The following is a 14,254-nucleotide window of genomic DNA, read 5'->3' as shown; positions in this document are numbered from 1 at the left end:
CTAATTTTCCCGCTGCTAATGCAGGTAGCGCCCGCAGCTATTTCTCAGCAGGGGTTGGCGAGCAAATACAGCACTCCCTGGGTGACAAAAGGGGCGGAGTTAAACGGCCCGTTGGGGCGGGGCCAGGATGAAGAGGTCGATTGGCTGAGATTGAAGGCTGGGTCCCTGGAGCAGGCGTGGCAAATTTCCTCCCCTAAAGTGACTAAGGTATGTCAACGTCACATCCGGTTAGGTGGGGCTGGAGCGGGAAACTAGAGAAGGCCAAGGACGCATGCGTTTGGTGTGTCCCGGTATTTTGGCGGGTTCTTCCGCTCAGACAGGTAGAAGTGCTTCCGGGTCGCTGCCGGCTGCCGCCTGTGGGCGCGGTAAGTACAGCAGCAGGCTGTGGCTGTTGTTTCCTTGCCCCTTCCTTCCTCCCTTCCCCAGAGAAACCCAGTTCTCTTGACCTGTCTCCTCAGGAGCTCCACGTTCCCTTTTCCGTTTATAGATCTCCAGCTCGTTGGCCGCCTCCCCGAGACTAAGCCGCACCCTGCCATACAAGATCCGTCATTCATTGGTGTCACTTCCTGTCACCCGACAGTTCTTCTAGTCAATTGGCCCTTCCCAGACACGGCTTCTTTCGCGATTAGCAACCCTATTAGGGCAAATTCCTGTCCGAGTCCCGCCCCCGCCCTTTCCTTGTTGGTCAACCCCACGGTCATTATCATAATGAGCAAACAACTCTCTGGAAGAATGGGCGGTGGGTTGGGCTTTTAGAGTCATGGTCTCTGTCCTCTCAGTGGTTCTGAGAGGTGAGGGCAAATGACGTCATGCCCGTTCCGCGGACTGGAAACTGAGGTTCCGAGAAGGGTAGCGGTTGTCGCCGGATCCGTCAATGAATCAGAGCAAAAGCAGGACTAGACATAGATTCTTCTCTCCTGCTTGTCTCCCCTGGTGCCCAGCCTGGATTCTTTTTCCTCGGGAGTTCTGAGCTCGGACTCATTGTATGGCCTACAACCAATCGCTGCCTCTCTCTGGGCCTCAGTTTTCCCATCTGTGAGCTGAAAGATTTAAATTCAGACTCTCTGAGACCTTCCTGGTCGTCTCCTTCAGCTACTCAGTCAGAGCTTAATTTACTTGATTTTTTGTTACAAGTTAGTTCATCCATTCAGTTTCCCATCAATTTATTTATCTGTGTATCCACTTATTTACTCATGCCTTCTGAAATGTCTAATTGAACCCCTGCTTGCACATGGTACTCCCGCCATTTGGCTGTGGTTCATGAGAGAGGTGATTTAGTGCCAAATTTCTGACACTAGGTGGGTGTGGTATGGACCATCATAGACAAGCAGAAAGAAGGTTTTTAGTATTTTGAGGAGGCAGTAGAGACCCGTTATAATATTGTAATTCCAATCTGCATTCTGAATTCTTATCTCTACACTTTCCTCCCATTCTCTTTCCTCTTTAAACAGCTTACAAAGAGCTTTTAAAATCCATTATTTTATTTAATTATCAGAATAACTAGAAGGGTGGTATAATTACTATTTTCCCCATTTTACAGGCAAGTAAACTGAGGCTCAGAGAGGTTAAATGACTTGGCCAAGGTCAAACAGCTAATAAGTGGTGGAGCCAGGACTCAAACCCAGGTCTGTCTGATTCCCAGAGGGAAGGGCTGCTTCCCCTGCTACCCTCCACTATACCCCATTTCCATATCAAATAACCATCAAAAAGAAACAAAAAAACCCACATCTGAGAGTTGGATTCACCTGATCCTTTCCCTCAGTCTAGGAGCCATGTCCACTTTGTTCCCCTCACTCTTCCCGCGTGTGACGGAGACACTCTGGTTTAATCTGGATCGACCGTGTGTGGAGGAGACAGAACTGCAACAGCAGGAACAGCAGCATCAGGCCTGGGTGAGTCAGGATTTAGCCTGGTAGGGACACAGTAGTGGGAACCTCAGTCAGGGACCCTCCCCTCACTGGACCATGACCTCACCTTGTTCTGGAGACCTCCCCTGGAGTAGCTTTTTGTCCTGAGCTGGGAAGAATCTGGAGCTGGGAGCCCCAGGGGCCCAGGTTCTCATCTTTGCCCTGCCCTTAGTTGCTAGGGTACCATGGGACCTCTGGGCCAGATTGGAACCCCGGGCATCTGACACTTAGTCCAGGCTCACTTTCCTAAAGCACAGAAAATAATAATTTTGATTACTTATTGAGGACCTAGCGATGCCATGTTCTAGGCTGATATCCTCTCACTTCACCTTCACCGTGATCCTGTGAGGAAATGAAGGCCCAGAGAGTTTAAGTAGTTGGATCAAGTTCATAAGTAACTGGCAGATAGAAAGAAGGGCAGAAGGAAAGAAGGGGATTAGGTCTTCCTGTGAATTGGAAGGAAGTTCTCCCTCACCACACTTCGGGGTCTTCTTGAGGGCAGAATGGGCCAGTCCCGTGCTCCTGATCTGCCCTGATTGGATTGTGGCCTTGCTCCCCTCTCCCTTTGGCTATAGCTCCAGAGCATCGCAGAAAAAGACAACAACCTGGTGCCTATTGGCAAGCCGGCCTCAGAAGTGAGTGGCTCCAGCAGGTGGGGCTGGTGCGGGGCCCAGGGTGGGCCAAGGCTCTGCTCTAATTTTGAAGGTCCTGCCTCTGGTCCCAGAGCATTCTGGGTGAAGGCCAAAAAGAGGAATTACAGAAGGTGGGCATTGAGGCCAGTGGAGGGCTGGTCTCTTGTCCCCAGCACTAAGGTCCTGCAGAACATGTACCAGCCTGCTAGACCTGAGGTGGGCAGCACTGGGGAGTTGGGAGGTCAGTCACTGACCCCAGAAAGAGGCTGTAAGTGGGCCAGCCCTTGAACTGGTCTGGGCAGGCCTATAGTGCCCACAGGCTCTCCCCTGCCCCACCAGCACTATGATGATGAGGAGGAGGAAGATGATGAAGATGATGAAGATAGTGAGGAGGACTCAGAAGATGATGAGGACATGCAGGACATGGATGAGATGAACGACTACAACGAGTCACCTGATGATGGAGAGGTCAATGAGGTAGATAGGGGTGTGGAGGGAAGGCCTCTGCTCCTGGGCCCCTTCCCTTGACCTAATTGGTGGTCAAAGGATACAGAAATCCTAGATCCAGCTGGGGGCAGAGTGGATGAGGCCCTTGGGCCTGGGTTGGCTGGGTGGCTGAGGCCCCTTCCCACCCACACCAGCCTCCTCCTCAGGTGGACATGGAAGGCAACGAGCAGGATCAGGACCAGTGGATGATCTAGGTAGACAGGGCAGGAATGTCCTCAGGGAGATCCCAGGCCAGCCCACCCCACCCTGCACCCCCTGCAGAACCAGCTGACAGTTCCTGAAACCTTAATCTCGGATACCTCTGCAGCTGCTTCCAGGACCTGGTCTCCTTGGCCTCTCCTAGGCCATCAGGCTGCCATTGAATCCCCAGGGCCTGAGCCCACCTCACCGTCCTGGCCAGTACCTCTTCCCTTGGCTGCCAGGTCAGGTTTATTTCCCACTCCCTTTAATAAAGACACAGGACTGATTGATTATTTTTCCCTTTGTCTATTCTCTATCTCTTGGTGAGGCCCAGAAGAGTCTAGTGTCTTCTCTTGGGCTTTGAGGAGAGGGCACTGAAGGGACTCCAGGCAAGACCTAATTGGCCAGGTGGGCTGGGGCTGGGGAAGCCTCCTATACCATTTCCTCTGGCTAGCTTGTACCCAGCCCCCCTTGCAGGGCCTCTCACCCAGTGTCTGCTGTCTCTTCTGTTCCCACCCAGAATGGCGTGGGCTGGGAGGGGTGGCTTTCTGAGGGTCAAAGCTAGGAGGCCCAGAAAGCTCTCCCAGTCACCTCCTTTAGTGTTAGGAGAGAGGATTAAATCTCAGAGGCAGGCAGGGGCTCTTCTAGAGTCACCAGTAAATTGGTGACATAGCTGGGTTTGGGAGCTCAGGCCTCTTGCTTCTCAGGTCACGGCTGTCTCTGGAAGAAAGGGGACCAGTGGGACCAAGCAGCCTGACAGAACTTGGGGCCTGAGGCCCTAAGCTCAGCATGTGTCAGGCCACAAACAGGGAGGGGAGGGGATGTTCTAAAGTCTTGGTTGGGCAGGGGTGGGGGGACAGCAGTAAGTAACCCTGGGCCTGGACCTCAGCCAGGTCCAGCGTAGGTGAGCTGGGCTATGCCATCCTTGATGGCAGGGAAGTCTGGAAGGCTAGTGTGATGGAGGCGGCAACGGTAGTGGCCACAGCTCTTGGCATACTGTAGGAAGCGGGGTGCACCAGGGAAGAGCACATGGTCAGCCAACACAGTAGCACCAGCTGGCAGCAGGGCATGGGCCTCCAGGAGCTGCAGGTCCCGCAGGTAATACCGGGGCCGGTGCGCCAGGAGCACCAGTTCTGCTCTGCTCAGGCCATGCTGGGTTCGCAGGCATGGGATCACCTCCTCTGAGCTACCCACAATAAGCTCCACCTGTGGGGGTGGGGAGAGTTGAAGGTGAGGCAGGAGGGACTGCTCCCCTACCCCATACCCCACTAAGATCTGGCTTACTTCACACTAGAGTGTTCTCACATCTCCTCTGGTCTCATGACCCAAAAGTCAGGGCCAGCATTGTGATTCCCATTCTGCTGTGAAGAAGCTGAGATTCACAGGATAAATGCTTTGCCCTCAGCCACACAGCTAACAAGGCAGAACTAAGATTTGGACCCAGGTTTGCCGATTGCAGAAACCATCCTCTTAACTGCTTCTCTGTCACCCAGCAGAAAACAAATGCAAGTGACTTGAGACAAGAAGACATGAGCTCATCCATAGTCCAGGATCAGAGCCCCCAAATACAGCTGCTTCCTCCTCCCTAGGTGGGATCCCCGCATAGGGGAGGCCTGGCCAGGGCAAGGCTTGGGGTGGCAGAGAAGAGAGTAAGGTTGGGGAGGTGGGGGCTGACCGTGCTCTCATCGAAGCCAGCCAGGCGGATGAGTTTTTCAGCCACTAATGCTGTGCGTGGGTCTCGCTCCACAGTGAGAAGGCGGCCACCAGCAGGTAGGGCACGGGCAATAAGTAACGTGGAGTATCCGCAGTAGGTGCCCAGCTCCAGCACACAGACAGGGGCCTTCTCTTCCACCAGCCGCGTCAGGACCTGGCCTGTAGGGGAGAGAAAGCTGTTGCAGAAGTACCATGTGTTTGCCAGACCCATGACAGAAAGGGATCTCAAATGCCCACCTGCCTCACTGCAGTCACCAACCAACTGGGGTGTCACCTTTCTCCTGGGCCACAGCTCCAGCTGCCCCATGCCCCCCCTGCTCTCTCCAAGCTTGCCTCTTCCAGTCTTGTCTTCACACCAGCCACTAGGAATCCTTCTAACAAATCTTACCATATCGCATTCTAGCTTCCATGATTCTCAAGGCCTTTGGAATTGAACTTGAGATCCTCAGCGTGGCATTCAGGGCCTCCTAAGACCTGATCCTATCCTATCTTTCCAGCCTCAGGTCTTGACTATTCCCGCCTGTAGCCTCTACCTCAGCCATCCTAAACAACTATGTCCAGAATCAACTATGCTTGCTTAATCCTTCATACCACATTTGTATATGTGGGTAGCTTTGCTCTTCCCTACCCGCATCCCTTTCTGCCTGGCCAACTCAAAAGACTCCTTCCAGACTCAATTCAAATGCTGCTTCCTCTAGGAGGGCCCAGGCAAAAACAACCACTCCATCTTCCAGCCTCTTGAGAGACCTTTCCTATAACTTCTAGTTTCATTCTCCCTTGTATTGTTCATCGAATATCTTTCTGATCTTGGAGTTAGAAAAATTTCTTAAATAGGACTCTTAAAGCACTTGTGCTGGGAGCTGGGACTCATATTAATCCAGGCAGACAGCCACCTTGAGGTGGTGGGGGAGAAAGACTGAGACATAGGTCATTACAAAGCTATGGGATAGATGGTGTGATGGTTATTCCCCTGTATTCTGTCTGTCTTTGAGGCCAGCATTCTGTGGCTTATTCATCCCTTTGGCTTCTACCTGCTTCTCCCCCAGCACCTAGCACATACCTAGTACAAAAGAGGTGGCAGGATGAATGAATGATGAGAAAAAAGAGACCCAGAGAGTAAAAAGAACCTGCCCAATTCACACATAAGGCAGAGGCAGATCCTAGACCTTCTTTCTTTCACCATCTTGGGGAAGCTTCGTGGAGCAGAAGGCTAGGGAACACTAACCTTTGACAGGCCCCATGTGGCCTAGGTATTCACAGTGGCTGCTCCAGTGGTCCAGGGTGGTGATGATGTGACCAGGGTCCCCAGGCAGGGCATGGGTGAGCACATAGCTGAAGGCCCGCTCCTCGATCCGTAGCCCTGACAGGCAGTCTCGAAGGCTTCTCAGCAAGACTGTGCGCACCAGCAGCCAGAAGTGGTGCCGGTACCGCACTAACAATGTCACCACCAGTGGCAGGAAGGCCAACACGATGGCAGGGGACATGTCCCCACCTGGGCCCTGGGGTGGAATGGAGGGAGGGAAACCCACACCCACCATTTGCCTGTCATTTGTGCAATTATTCTCCCCTGCATTCCCCTTTCCCTGTTCTCTCAAGATTTCCTGCACAAACATGTACACATACATACACATACATACACATACCACACACCTTTCCCCCAGTCAGCCCTCCTCTTCAGCGTCCCCTTATGAGGGATGGGTGCAAGGACCCTGATGGTGATGGAGACTAAGAATGAAAGAGAGTGTATGAAAGGGTGTGAATAGGTGAGTGGTGGTGAGCTTGAGATGGTGTGTTTGGGAACCCATACTCAAGGGCCCTGCTTACCTGGGCTGGAGGCTTCTGCTTGGTAAAGAGCAGAGGACAGGAGGGGGAGTCCTTGGAATGGGGAAGAACCATGAGACAAGAGGCTGGACCTGCTCTCAATTATTGATGCTGAGGCTGCTGCTGTCACCTGAGACCTGTAGTTCAAGTTACTAGCTGCAGTGACAGGCTGGAGCTGCCTCCTACCCTTCAGGACCCCTTAAAGAACTTACAAAACTGGAGGGTCTTGATCTGAGGGGTAATAAGAGCTACGGGGAGCCCTGGTGGTGCAGTGGTTAAGAGCTTGGCTGCTGTTCGAATCCACCAGCTCCTTGGAAACCCTATGGAGCAGTTCTTCTACGTCCTGTAGGGTCGCTATGAGTTGGAATCAACTCGACCACAACGGGTAGGAGTTTTTTTTTTTTTTTTTTTTTTTTTAAGAGCTGCGGGGTCTGGTGACCTCTCTTCCAACCCCTTGGTTCAGGACATGGGGGATAGTGTAAGCCAAGGTGATGGGAAAACTAATTTACTCAATTCAAATTTCAAGTTTTCTTTAAACAAGTGCCAGGGCATGGGTCACAGAGGAGTTAGCTTCTGCCCCGTCCTCCAGGAGCTACCAGTTTGGTGAAAGAGACTGACCCAGAAACAGATAATAGTGTGATCACTAGATTGGATGCTCCATGAGTATGGGGATTTTTGGCTGTTTTGTTAATGCTGCATATCCAGATAGAATAATGCCTGGCACTTGATAGTAGAAAGTATTTGTTGATTCAATAAATGAATGATTTAACACTGAATAGAGATTCAGTGTTAAAGCACAAGAAGCTGGAGGTGCCCAGAGAATGGTGTCAGAAAAGGCAATCAGGACGATATCATGTGTGTACTGACTCTTGAAGCCAGAAAATAGGCCTGGTGGGGCGACAGCGTGCCAGGGCGCATGTGCATAGTCCAGGAGGTCAATCTGGAAACTGTTTTAAGTATTTCTCTATGGCTGGTGAGAGACGCCCTACCCTCACCCCCATCTCTGGAGTGGGAGGCAGGTGTATAATGCGACTTGGACCTCGTGTTCAGGACTCAAGGGAAGCCATGAGAGGGCTGTAAGAAAAGAGCATTGATGGTCAGTTTTGTGTTAGACACTATGGGCTCCTGTAAAAGGACTGAGCTGAAGAGAACCGCCTGAGGGCAGGATCAGTGAGGAAGCCTCCATCTCCTCTACCAGGATTGATCTTCACTTCGTTTTGTCTGGGGAAGGTAAAAGGTCGCTTCTTCCAGTTATGTCTCAGATTCCCAGGTCAGGTTGGAAACTCCGCTGGGCGTCGTACCCGCTTATGTGCCCCTCAACTCGGCGCCGTTCATCAGGGGCCTGTGTGTGTGCACCCAGACTGCGCTCGCCCCTCGCACAGCATTTAGAAGAGCATATCAGCGCCGTATTTGGTATAAGAGCTCGTTCTCTGGTCCAGAAAGGTGGCCTCACACGATCAATTAATACGAGTCGCACGGGAACCTCTTTTGGCCCGGAGTGCCTATTTGCGACCGAGAAGAAGGTTAAGTCATGTGACCCGTCCCCCCTTTCCTCGCATCACATGTCTCGGTTCTAGTCACGCAGGGCGCGCCTTTCCATTGGTTGGTGATGATCACGCGTTGGGAGGCGGGACCGGAAGCGGGGCTGCGGAACTTGGCGTAGGCGGAGGCGGAGACGGAGACCAAAAGACTGAGGAGTCAACGCGGAGTTGGGTGCTTGCCTGCGGGATGCAGCCACGGGTCATGTGACCGGAAAGGCGCCTGACGTTCGCCGTCCCTCCTTGGCGCCCCTTGAGCGCCCGGCTCGACCCCAGCCATGGGGTGCTGCTACAGCAGCGAGAACGAGGACTCGGACCAGGTGCGGCCGCGGCGGGCGGGGCTTGGGAATGAGGGCTGAGACCCTAGGGCTTGGGGCCAAAAAAAAAAAAAAAAATAGCAACCCTGCCGAATATGATGAGTGGGGCTGCAGGGATTACTGACTACGGAGGCCCGAAGGGGACAGATTAGTGAAGGGACGCTGGGCCGGGCTCTTGACCCCTGTTAAAGGCCCAGATCTCTCTACACAGTCCCTGCTTTGGGATGTGCAGGCAGCCCCCCTGTTGCTCTCGCTCCCCTCCCTCCATCTCCCCCTCCCTTCACACTTTCTTTACTCCCAGCCTTCTCTGTGCTTGTATTAGCGAGCATTTTGAATCCATCGTAGAGGTAGGTAAGCCGAGGCTCTGAGTTAGCCCGTTCCGAGATGAATCAGGATTTTGTGTATCCTCTCAGTCCGTGGGTACGGAGAAGGAAGGTCACGACTGGCCTTGGGGTCAGAGAAGGCCTCTGAAAGGGGGTGGCATTTGAGCTGGCCAATGAAGGATTTACTAGGTAGAGACAGAGGACATCCGGATGTGTGGGTAATTGTTTGGGAAGCAACAAATCGGGTTGACTCAAGGCAGGGGTGGGAACTCATTTGGTACTGAGTTTGGTCTGCCTCATTGCAGTCCCTGAGTGAGTGAGGCCTGAGGGTTCCTCTAGCTAGAGAGGTGCCTATCCTGAGAATTTAGGTGTGGATTTGACTGATACTCTGGGAGAAAGGATTAGGCTGGGAGACATGTACAGTTTTAAATTATCTTCACTTTAGTGAGTTCTCAGTTCTCTCATTAAATCCTTGCCCTGCTTGGCCTGACCACCTTTGAGAAGGGAGAGAGACCTTTCCAAGGATGACGTCTCAAGCTGCTGGCCAGTAGAATCCTCTAAGCCTGGGTTCTGCAGTTTAACACATACTGGGCACAAGAGGTAACAGAAAGGTTTTATCAAGTGGCTCAGTTTTGTGAGGGACACAGAAATAGATTATGTCAGTAGTATCGGGAAAGTCAGTCTTTCCTCAAAAGATTCACGTGAACTTGTTCTTTGGATAGGTGATTAAGCTCAGGAAAGTGTCATTTGTGTGGGAGGCATGGGCGGCTCCTGGTCTTCATTAATTCACCAAACACCCACTGAACACATACCCTGGTGGTGCAGTGGTTAAGAGCTACGGCTGGTAACCAGAAGGTCGGCAGTTTGAATCTATCAGCCACTCCATGGAAATCCTATGAGGCAGTTCTGCTTTGATCTATAGGGGCGCTAGGAGTTAGAATTGACTCGATGGCAGTGTTATGTTAGGTATGCATCATGCTCACTAACTTTCTCTTCAGCACAGCCTGTTAGAGGAGGAGACATTATCCATGCCTACTGGAAGAGCTGTGGCCTAGTGGAACATTATTTCTTAAAGCAAAATGTGAACTCTTGCAAGGAATGGGTCAAGTAGAGTTAACACCTTATGAGAAACAGGATATCAACTTTTAGAAGAAAGGGAAATCCAGGCTTGCTGTTGTCCTGAATCTCCACCTTCCCCTTGATGGGCTCTCGCTTGTGTTTCTAACCCCCAGAGAAGGCACTTGATTAGTGCTGGGTGATTTGAGGCTCCATGTGGCAAAGGCCTATCTACCTGGTCTACAGGTCAAAACCATTCATTATTCTGTTGTCATGGGCGTGGGGGTTCTGGCCCAAAAGCCCGTCTTTTCAGCTCTTGGGCAAGTCTCTGTCCCGCTCTTGTTTCTGTCTCTTTATTATAATAATAAGAAATGTACAACACATTATAGTTTTCAGAGGGCTGCTATAGTTATCCTATTTGATTCTAGCTTCTCTCTTTTTACACTGAGGAGAAGGTTCAGAGAAGCTAAGTGATTCAGCCAAGTTTACAAAGCTGAGAAGTGGCATAACCAAGGTGTTGTGTGATGCCAAGCTACGTGCTTTATCCGTTGGGCCAAAGTGTCTTTTCTAGCCATGCCCACAGACCAGGTGGCCAGTCATGGGCAGACCACATGTGTGTCTATGCTAGCGTAGAGAGTAAATCCCTGACTCCTGGGTTCCATGGACTTAGGAATAAGCCATGACGTTCTTTGCTTCCTCCATGTTCCAGTTGTCTTTGGGGATGGAGTGATGTTATTTGTTCACTCTGATGGGGGTAGCAGGGCCTCTTCTGGGAGTCTTGGTCTCAGGAAAACAGTCTTGTTCTTGGAGATCTCCTAATAGGGGGGAACTATCCTGTCCTGCAAGAAGACTTGTCTGAGGGGGGTTGGAGGAAGGACAGACACATAGGAAGTAAACTCACGTCTTAGTAGGAGCCAGCTTTCCTTTGAGATAGTTTAATCTTTGGCAAGCATTTTGTTTTTCTAGCCCTTTAATTCTGAGCGTCTGTACTTGGGAGGAGGGAGGATGTTTGGGAGTTTGGAGGTGAAGAGGAAGCCCACAGCTTCAGTCTTGTGTTGTTGGGAACTGGATCAAACTGCCTGAGGACATGGGGCAGGCAGGGCAGGAGGAAGTAGCCCTCAGTAGAGAGTTGTGGGCATTTAGGCTGGGAGCCTGCAGCAGGAAGTCTGTGGTGGGAACTGAGATAGGCTTAGGATGGAGCAGTGAGGACTCCAGTGGTCTGGCACTGAGGGTCAAGTGAGTCAGCATTAGCAAGCATGGATCTCGCCTCCCATCCTTGGCTTTGTCTTGGGGATCTTTACTGTTTATGACTTAGATAGATAACCAGCAGACCTGCTTATCCAATTTATAGCTGACACAAAGCCTGCAGGGATTTGCAGTTCATGGCTAAAGGCAGGGTCGTATCTAGGAAGATTGCAGTGGTTAGAACAAGGGACTGAAACGGGACAAGGAAAATACACGTAGAAATATACCAGACTGGGATGACTTGGTTTGGTCCTAGCTCAGGTCCAAGGGTTATGATTATCAGAGTGGGCTAGCAGTAACAGGGGTGCTGAAAATTAAGGAGGCCTCTCAGGCCAGATTAACAGAGGTGGTGGCTTGGCAAGGGAGGGAACTGCTCTACTGCTCAGCTCAGGTCAGGATATACTAGGCACAGAGTTTGGTTCTGGGAGTCAGTCAGAGAAGAGGAGGGTGAATACCTGAGAGTAGAAGGGACTTGCCCTCAAGAAAGGAGTGCACTTGGATCATGTGACTCGGCGCTGGGGCCCGGGTTCCTGTCCTGAGATCATTTGAGAAAAGGCATTTGAGAGGTTGAGCTTGCCTTGCCCCAGGGCCTGGGGCCTTGTCTGGCCTCACCATCCTGGGCGCAGACAGCCTTCCTGGGAGGTCTGGGCCCTAGGGGATCAGGAGAGCCATCCTTGGGCTTCTGATTTGATCAGTCTCCCCTATAGACCCACTGTCATCTTGGTATTTCCCACCTTCTCTGTCCGAGTCTTCAATATCGTCTCTCCACTGGGTGCTGGACTGTTTTCTGAGCTCCATCGCTGCTGCTGAATCCTGCTTTGTTCACAACTGTCGGTGGCTCTTGTGCCATTTCATCCAGGCCAAACCCCTCTGTCCATCCTTTCAGGCTCTCTAGGACCTCTTGGTTCTACTTTAGTTCATCCTAGAGCACCAGTTAGTTGAGTTTTCAAGGGCAGGCAGAAACTGAGTCTTATCTGACATTCCATAAAGTTGAGCATTTTGGATTTTCCTAATAAAAATATCATTGGTGCCTAAAGATCGGAGCTGGACTGAGAGAGGAGCCTCAGGAAACACAGGTTGGACTGAGGGGTCCTGGGGCTGACTTCTTCCTTATGCCCTTTCCTAGGACCGAGAGGAGCGGAAGCTGCTGCTGGACCCTAGCAGCCCCCCAACCAAAGCGCTCAATGGAGCTGAGCCCAACTACCACAGCCTGCCTTCTGCACGCACGGATGAGCAGGCCCTGCTCTCCTCCATCCTTGCCAAGACAGCCAGGTGAGCCTCACAGGACCAAGCCTGGGCAGAGCTCCTCCATCCAGAGTCAAGGCTGGGAATGAGGGAGCCAGGCCCAGGACATGGGAGCTGGGACAAGGTCAGTGGGGAGCGGTGCATCTGGGCCTAGCCCTGCTTTAGCGCACAGGCAGGGACATTGGTGTCAGACAGCCCTGGAGTTGGCTGGCAGTGAATCCTGTTTGTCCCTCTTGGGAGCACCTGTCATGTTCTGTCTCCTTCCCACAAAGCAACATCATTGATGTGTCTGCTGCGGACTCCCAGGGCATGGAACAGCATGAGTACATGGACCGGGCAAGGCAGTACAGGTGAGCACTTGGCCAACTTGGGTCCCTCAGGCTACTAGGGCTCCTTCCCTCCCCCACCCCTGATCCTGCTTTGGCGCCTGGACCCAGTCCATGCTCATTTGAGTGCAGTCCAGGAGACTGACCACAAATCACTTGGGTGCCTCAGTAGATGTTCATGTCAGCTTTGTTTGCCCTGTCGTACCCTTGAGGGCACTGAAGCCCAGGGAGGGGGGGTTGGGGGTTCAGTGAATTTGTGATGGGCTGAGGCTCCTCGTCACCCTGCTTCTCTGGCCTGGGGGGAATGAGGCTGGCCTAGGCCGGACAGACTGATTTGACTTCTGCCCACCCCATCCCTCCATCTCGGTCAGCACCCGCTTGGCTGTGCTCAGCAGCAGCCTGACCCATTGGAAGAAGCTGCCACCACTGCCATCTCTCACCAGCCAGCCCCACCAAGTGCTGGCCAGCGAGCCCGTCCCCTTCTCCGATCTGCAGCAGGTGAGCCACCCCTAATCCCAGCCCCTCCACTCCCTCAGCCTGGGTATGGCAGAAGGGTTCACCCTCCCTTCCTCGAAGGAGATAGGGATGTGGGGTTAGGGGGCCGGGTACATTGTTGGCCCCTCCTCACTCCCAACTCACTCTCTTTTCATATTCCCCTGTTCCTGTCCCCGACACACACCTTTATTCTTTTTCTCTCCTTTGTTCTTTTCCTGTCTGTTTTTCCCATCCCTTCCTTTCTCTTTTGCTCCTGATCTCCCTCTTATCTGTCTCTCTGTTCATCCCTTCCCCGGCCCTGTCTGTCTGTCTCAGGTCTCCAGGATAGCTGCTTATGCCTACAGTGCACTTTCTCAGATCCGTGTGGATGCAAAAGAGGAGCTGGTTGTACAGTTTGGGATCCCATGAACCCATGAAGAGAGGGGTCCTTGGACAGCTCTTTTTCTTCTCTCTTCACCTTGTCTCCACCCCACCTCCCCTGGCCCCCAGCCTCACTGCGGCGCATACAGTACTCTAACCTGCTACTAATCATGGAGAAGAATGGAGGAGAAGAGTGAGGCTAGCGGCCTGAACAAGTGAGGATGGAGCAAGGGAGGGTAGAACTGTTTGAAATTGGCCTTTGAAGCCCTGGCCAGGGGTGGGGTGGGGGCCGAAAGGATGGAGCCTGGGAAGGTAGAGGTACCACTGTGGGGGTGACCACCAGGGGGCTTTGGGGGCCCCTTCCCACCCCTTCTCTGGGCCTCAGAGTCACTCCTGTCCCTCTCTTCCTGCCTTGGTGCCCATATGCACCTCACAAGGTTTGTGACCAGGGTCTGGACAAGCTTAAATTTGAACGAATTGAGTTTGTATTTCCAGCATCCTGGGTTTTTACATGTTTGGTCTTTCTGTTTTGGTTTGTCACCCTCGATAAAGGAAGTGTATTCATCTGTGTGCTGGTTCCAGCCCCTCT

General features: G+C 52.3%; 3 protein-coding genes across 6 annotated transcripts; 2 read left to right on the top strand and 1 right to left on the bottom strand.

Moving 5' to 3' along the window:
• The first annotated feature begins 730 nt into the window (after positions 1-730).
• Positions 731-3,546, top strand: ANAPC15 (anaphase promoting complex subunit 15). 4 transcript variants are annotated; one of them, XM_004381935.3, is made up of 5 exons: positions 731-1,625; positions 1,768-1,892; positions 2,483-2,542; positions 2,879-3,016; positions 3,193-3,546. In XM_004381935.3, the coding sequence occupies exons 2-5, from the start codon at positions 1,773-1,775 to the stop codon at positions 3,238-3,240; spliced, it is 366 nt and encodes a 121-aa protein (XP_004381992.1). In that variant the 5' UTR covers positions 731-1,625; positions 1,768-1,772; the 3' UTR covers positions 3,241-3,546. The 4 variants fall into 4 exon arrangements, with proteins under 4 accessions (XP_004381992.1, XP_012412632.1, XP_023592298.1 ...); XM_012557178.2 differs by having other exon boundaries at positions 1,763-1,892; XM_023736530.1 differs by having other exon boundaries at positions 731-1,892; positions 2,879-3,546.
• A 492-nt stretch (positions 3,547-4,038) lies between these two features.
• On the bottom strand, positions 4,039-8,505 carry TOMT (transmembrane O-methyltransferase). Its single transcript, XM_012557168.2, has 5 exons — positions 8,482-8,505; positions 6,764-6,814; positions 6,165-6,438; positions 4,902-5,098; positions 4,039-4,432 (listed from the first exon to the last, which is right to left on the bottom strand). The coding sequence occupies exons 1-5, from the start codon at positions 8,503-8,505 to the stop codon at positions 4,112-4,114; spliced, it is 867 nt and encodes a 288-aa protein (XP_012412622.1). The 3' UTR covers positions 4,039-4,111.
• Positions 8,436-14,231, top strand: LAMTOR1 (late endosomal/lysosomal adaptor, MAPK and MTOR activator 1). Its single transcript, XM_004381934.2, has 5 exons — positions 8,436-8,618; positions 12,366-12,511; positions 12,757-12,834; positions 13,182-13,308; positions 13,621-14,231. The coding sequence occupies exons 1-5, from the start codon at positions 8,577-8,579 to the stop codon at positions 13,711-13,713; spliced, it is 486 nt and encodes a 161-aa protein (XP_004381991.1). The 5' UTR covers positions 8,436-8,576; the 3' UTR covers positions 13,714-14,231.
• Positions 14,232-14,254: the final 23 nt, after the last annotated feature.

This window comes from Trichechus manatus, unplaced genomic scaffold (assembly GCF_000243295.1).
Source record: "Trichechus manatus latirostris isolate Lorelei unplaced genomic scaffold, TriManLat1.0 scaffold00088, whole genome shotgun sequence".
Taxonomy (NCBI): domain Eukaryota; kingdom Metazoa; phylum Chordata; class Mammalia; order Sirenia; family Trichechidae; genus Trichechus; species Trichechus manatus.
This window is presented reverse-complemented; position numbering and strand designations above follow the sequence as displayed.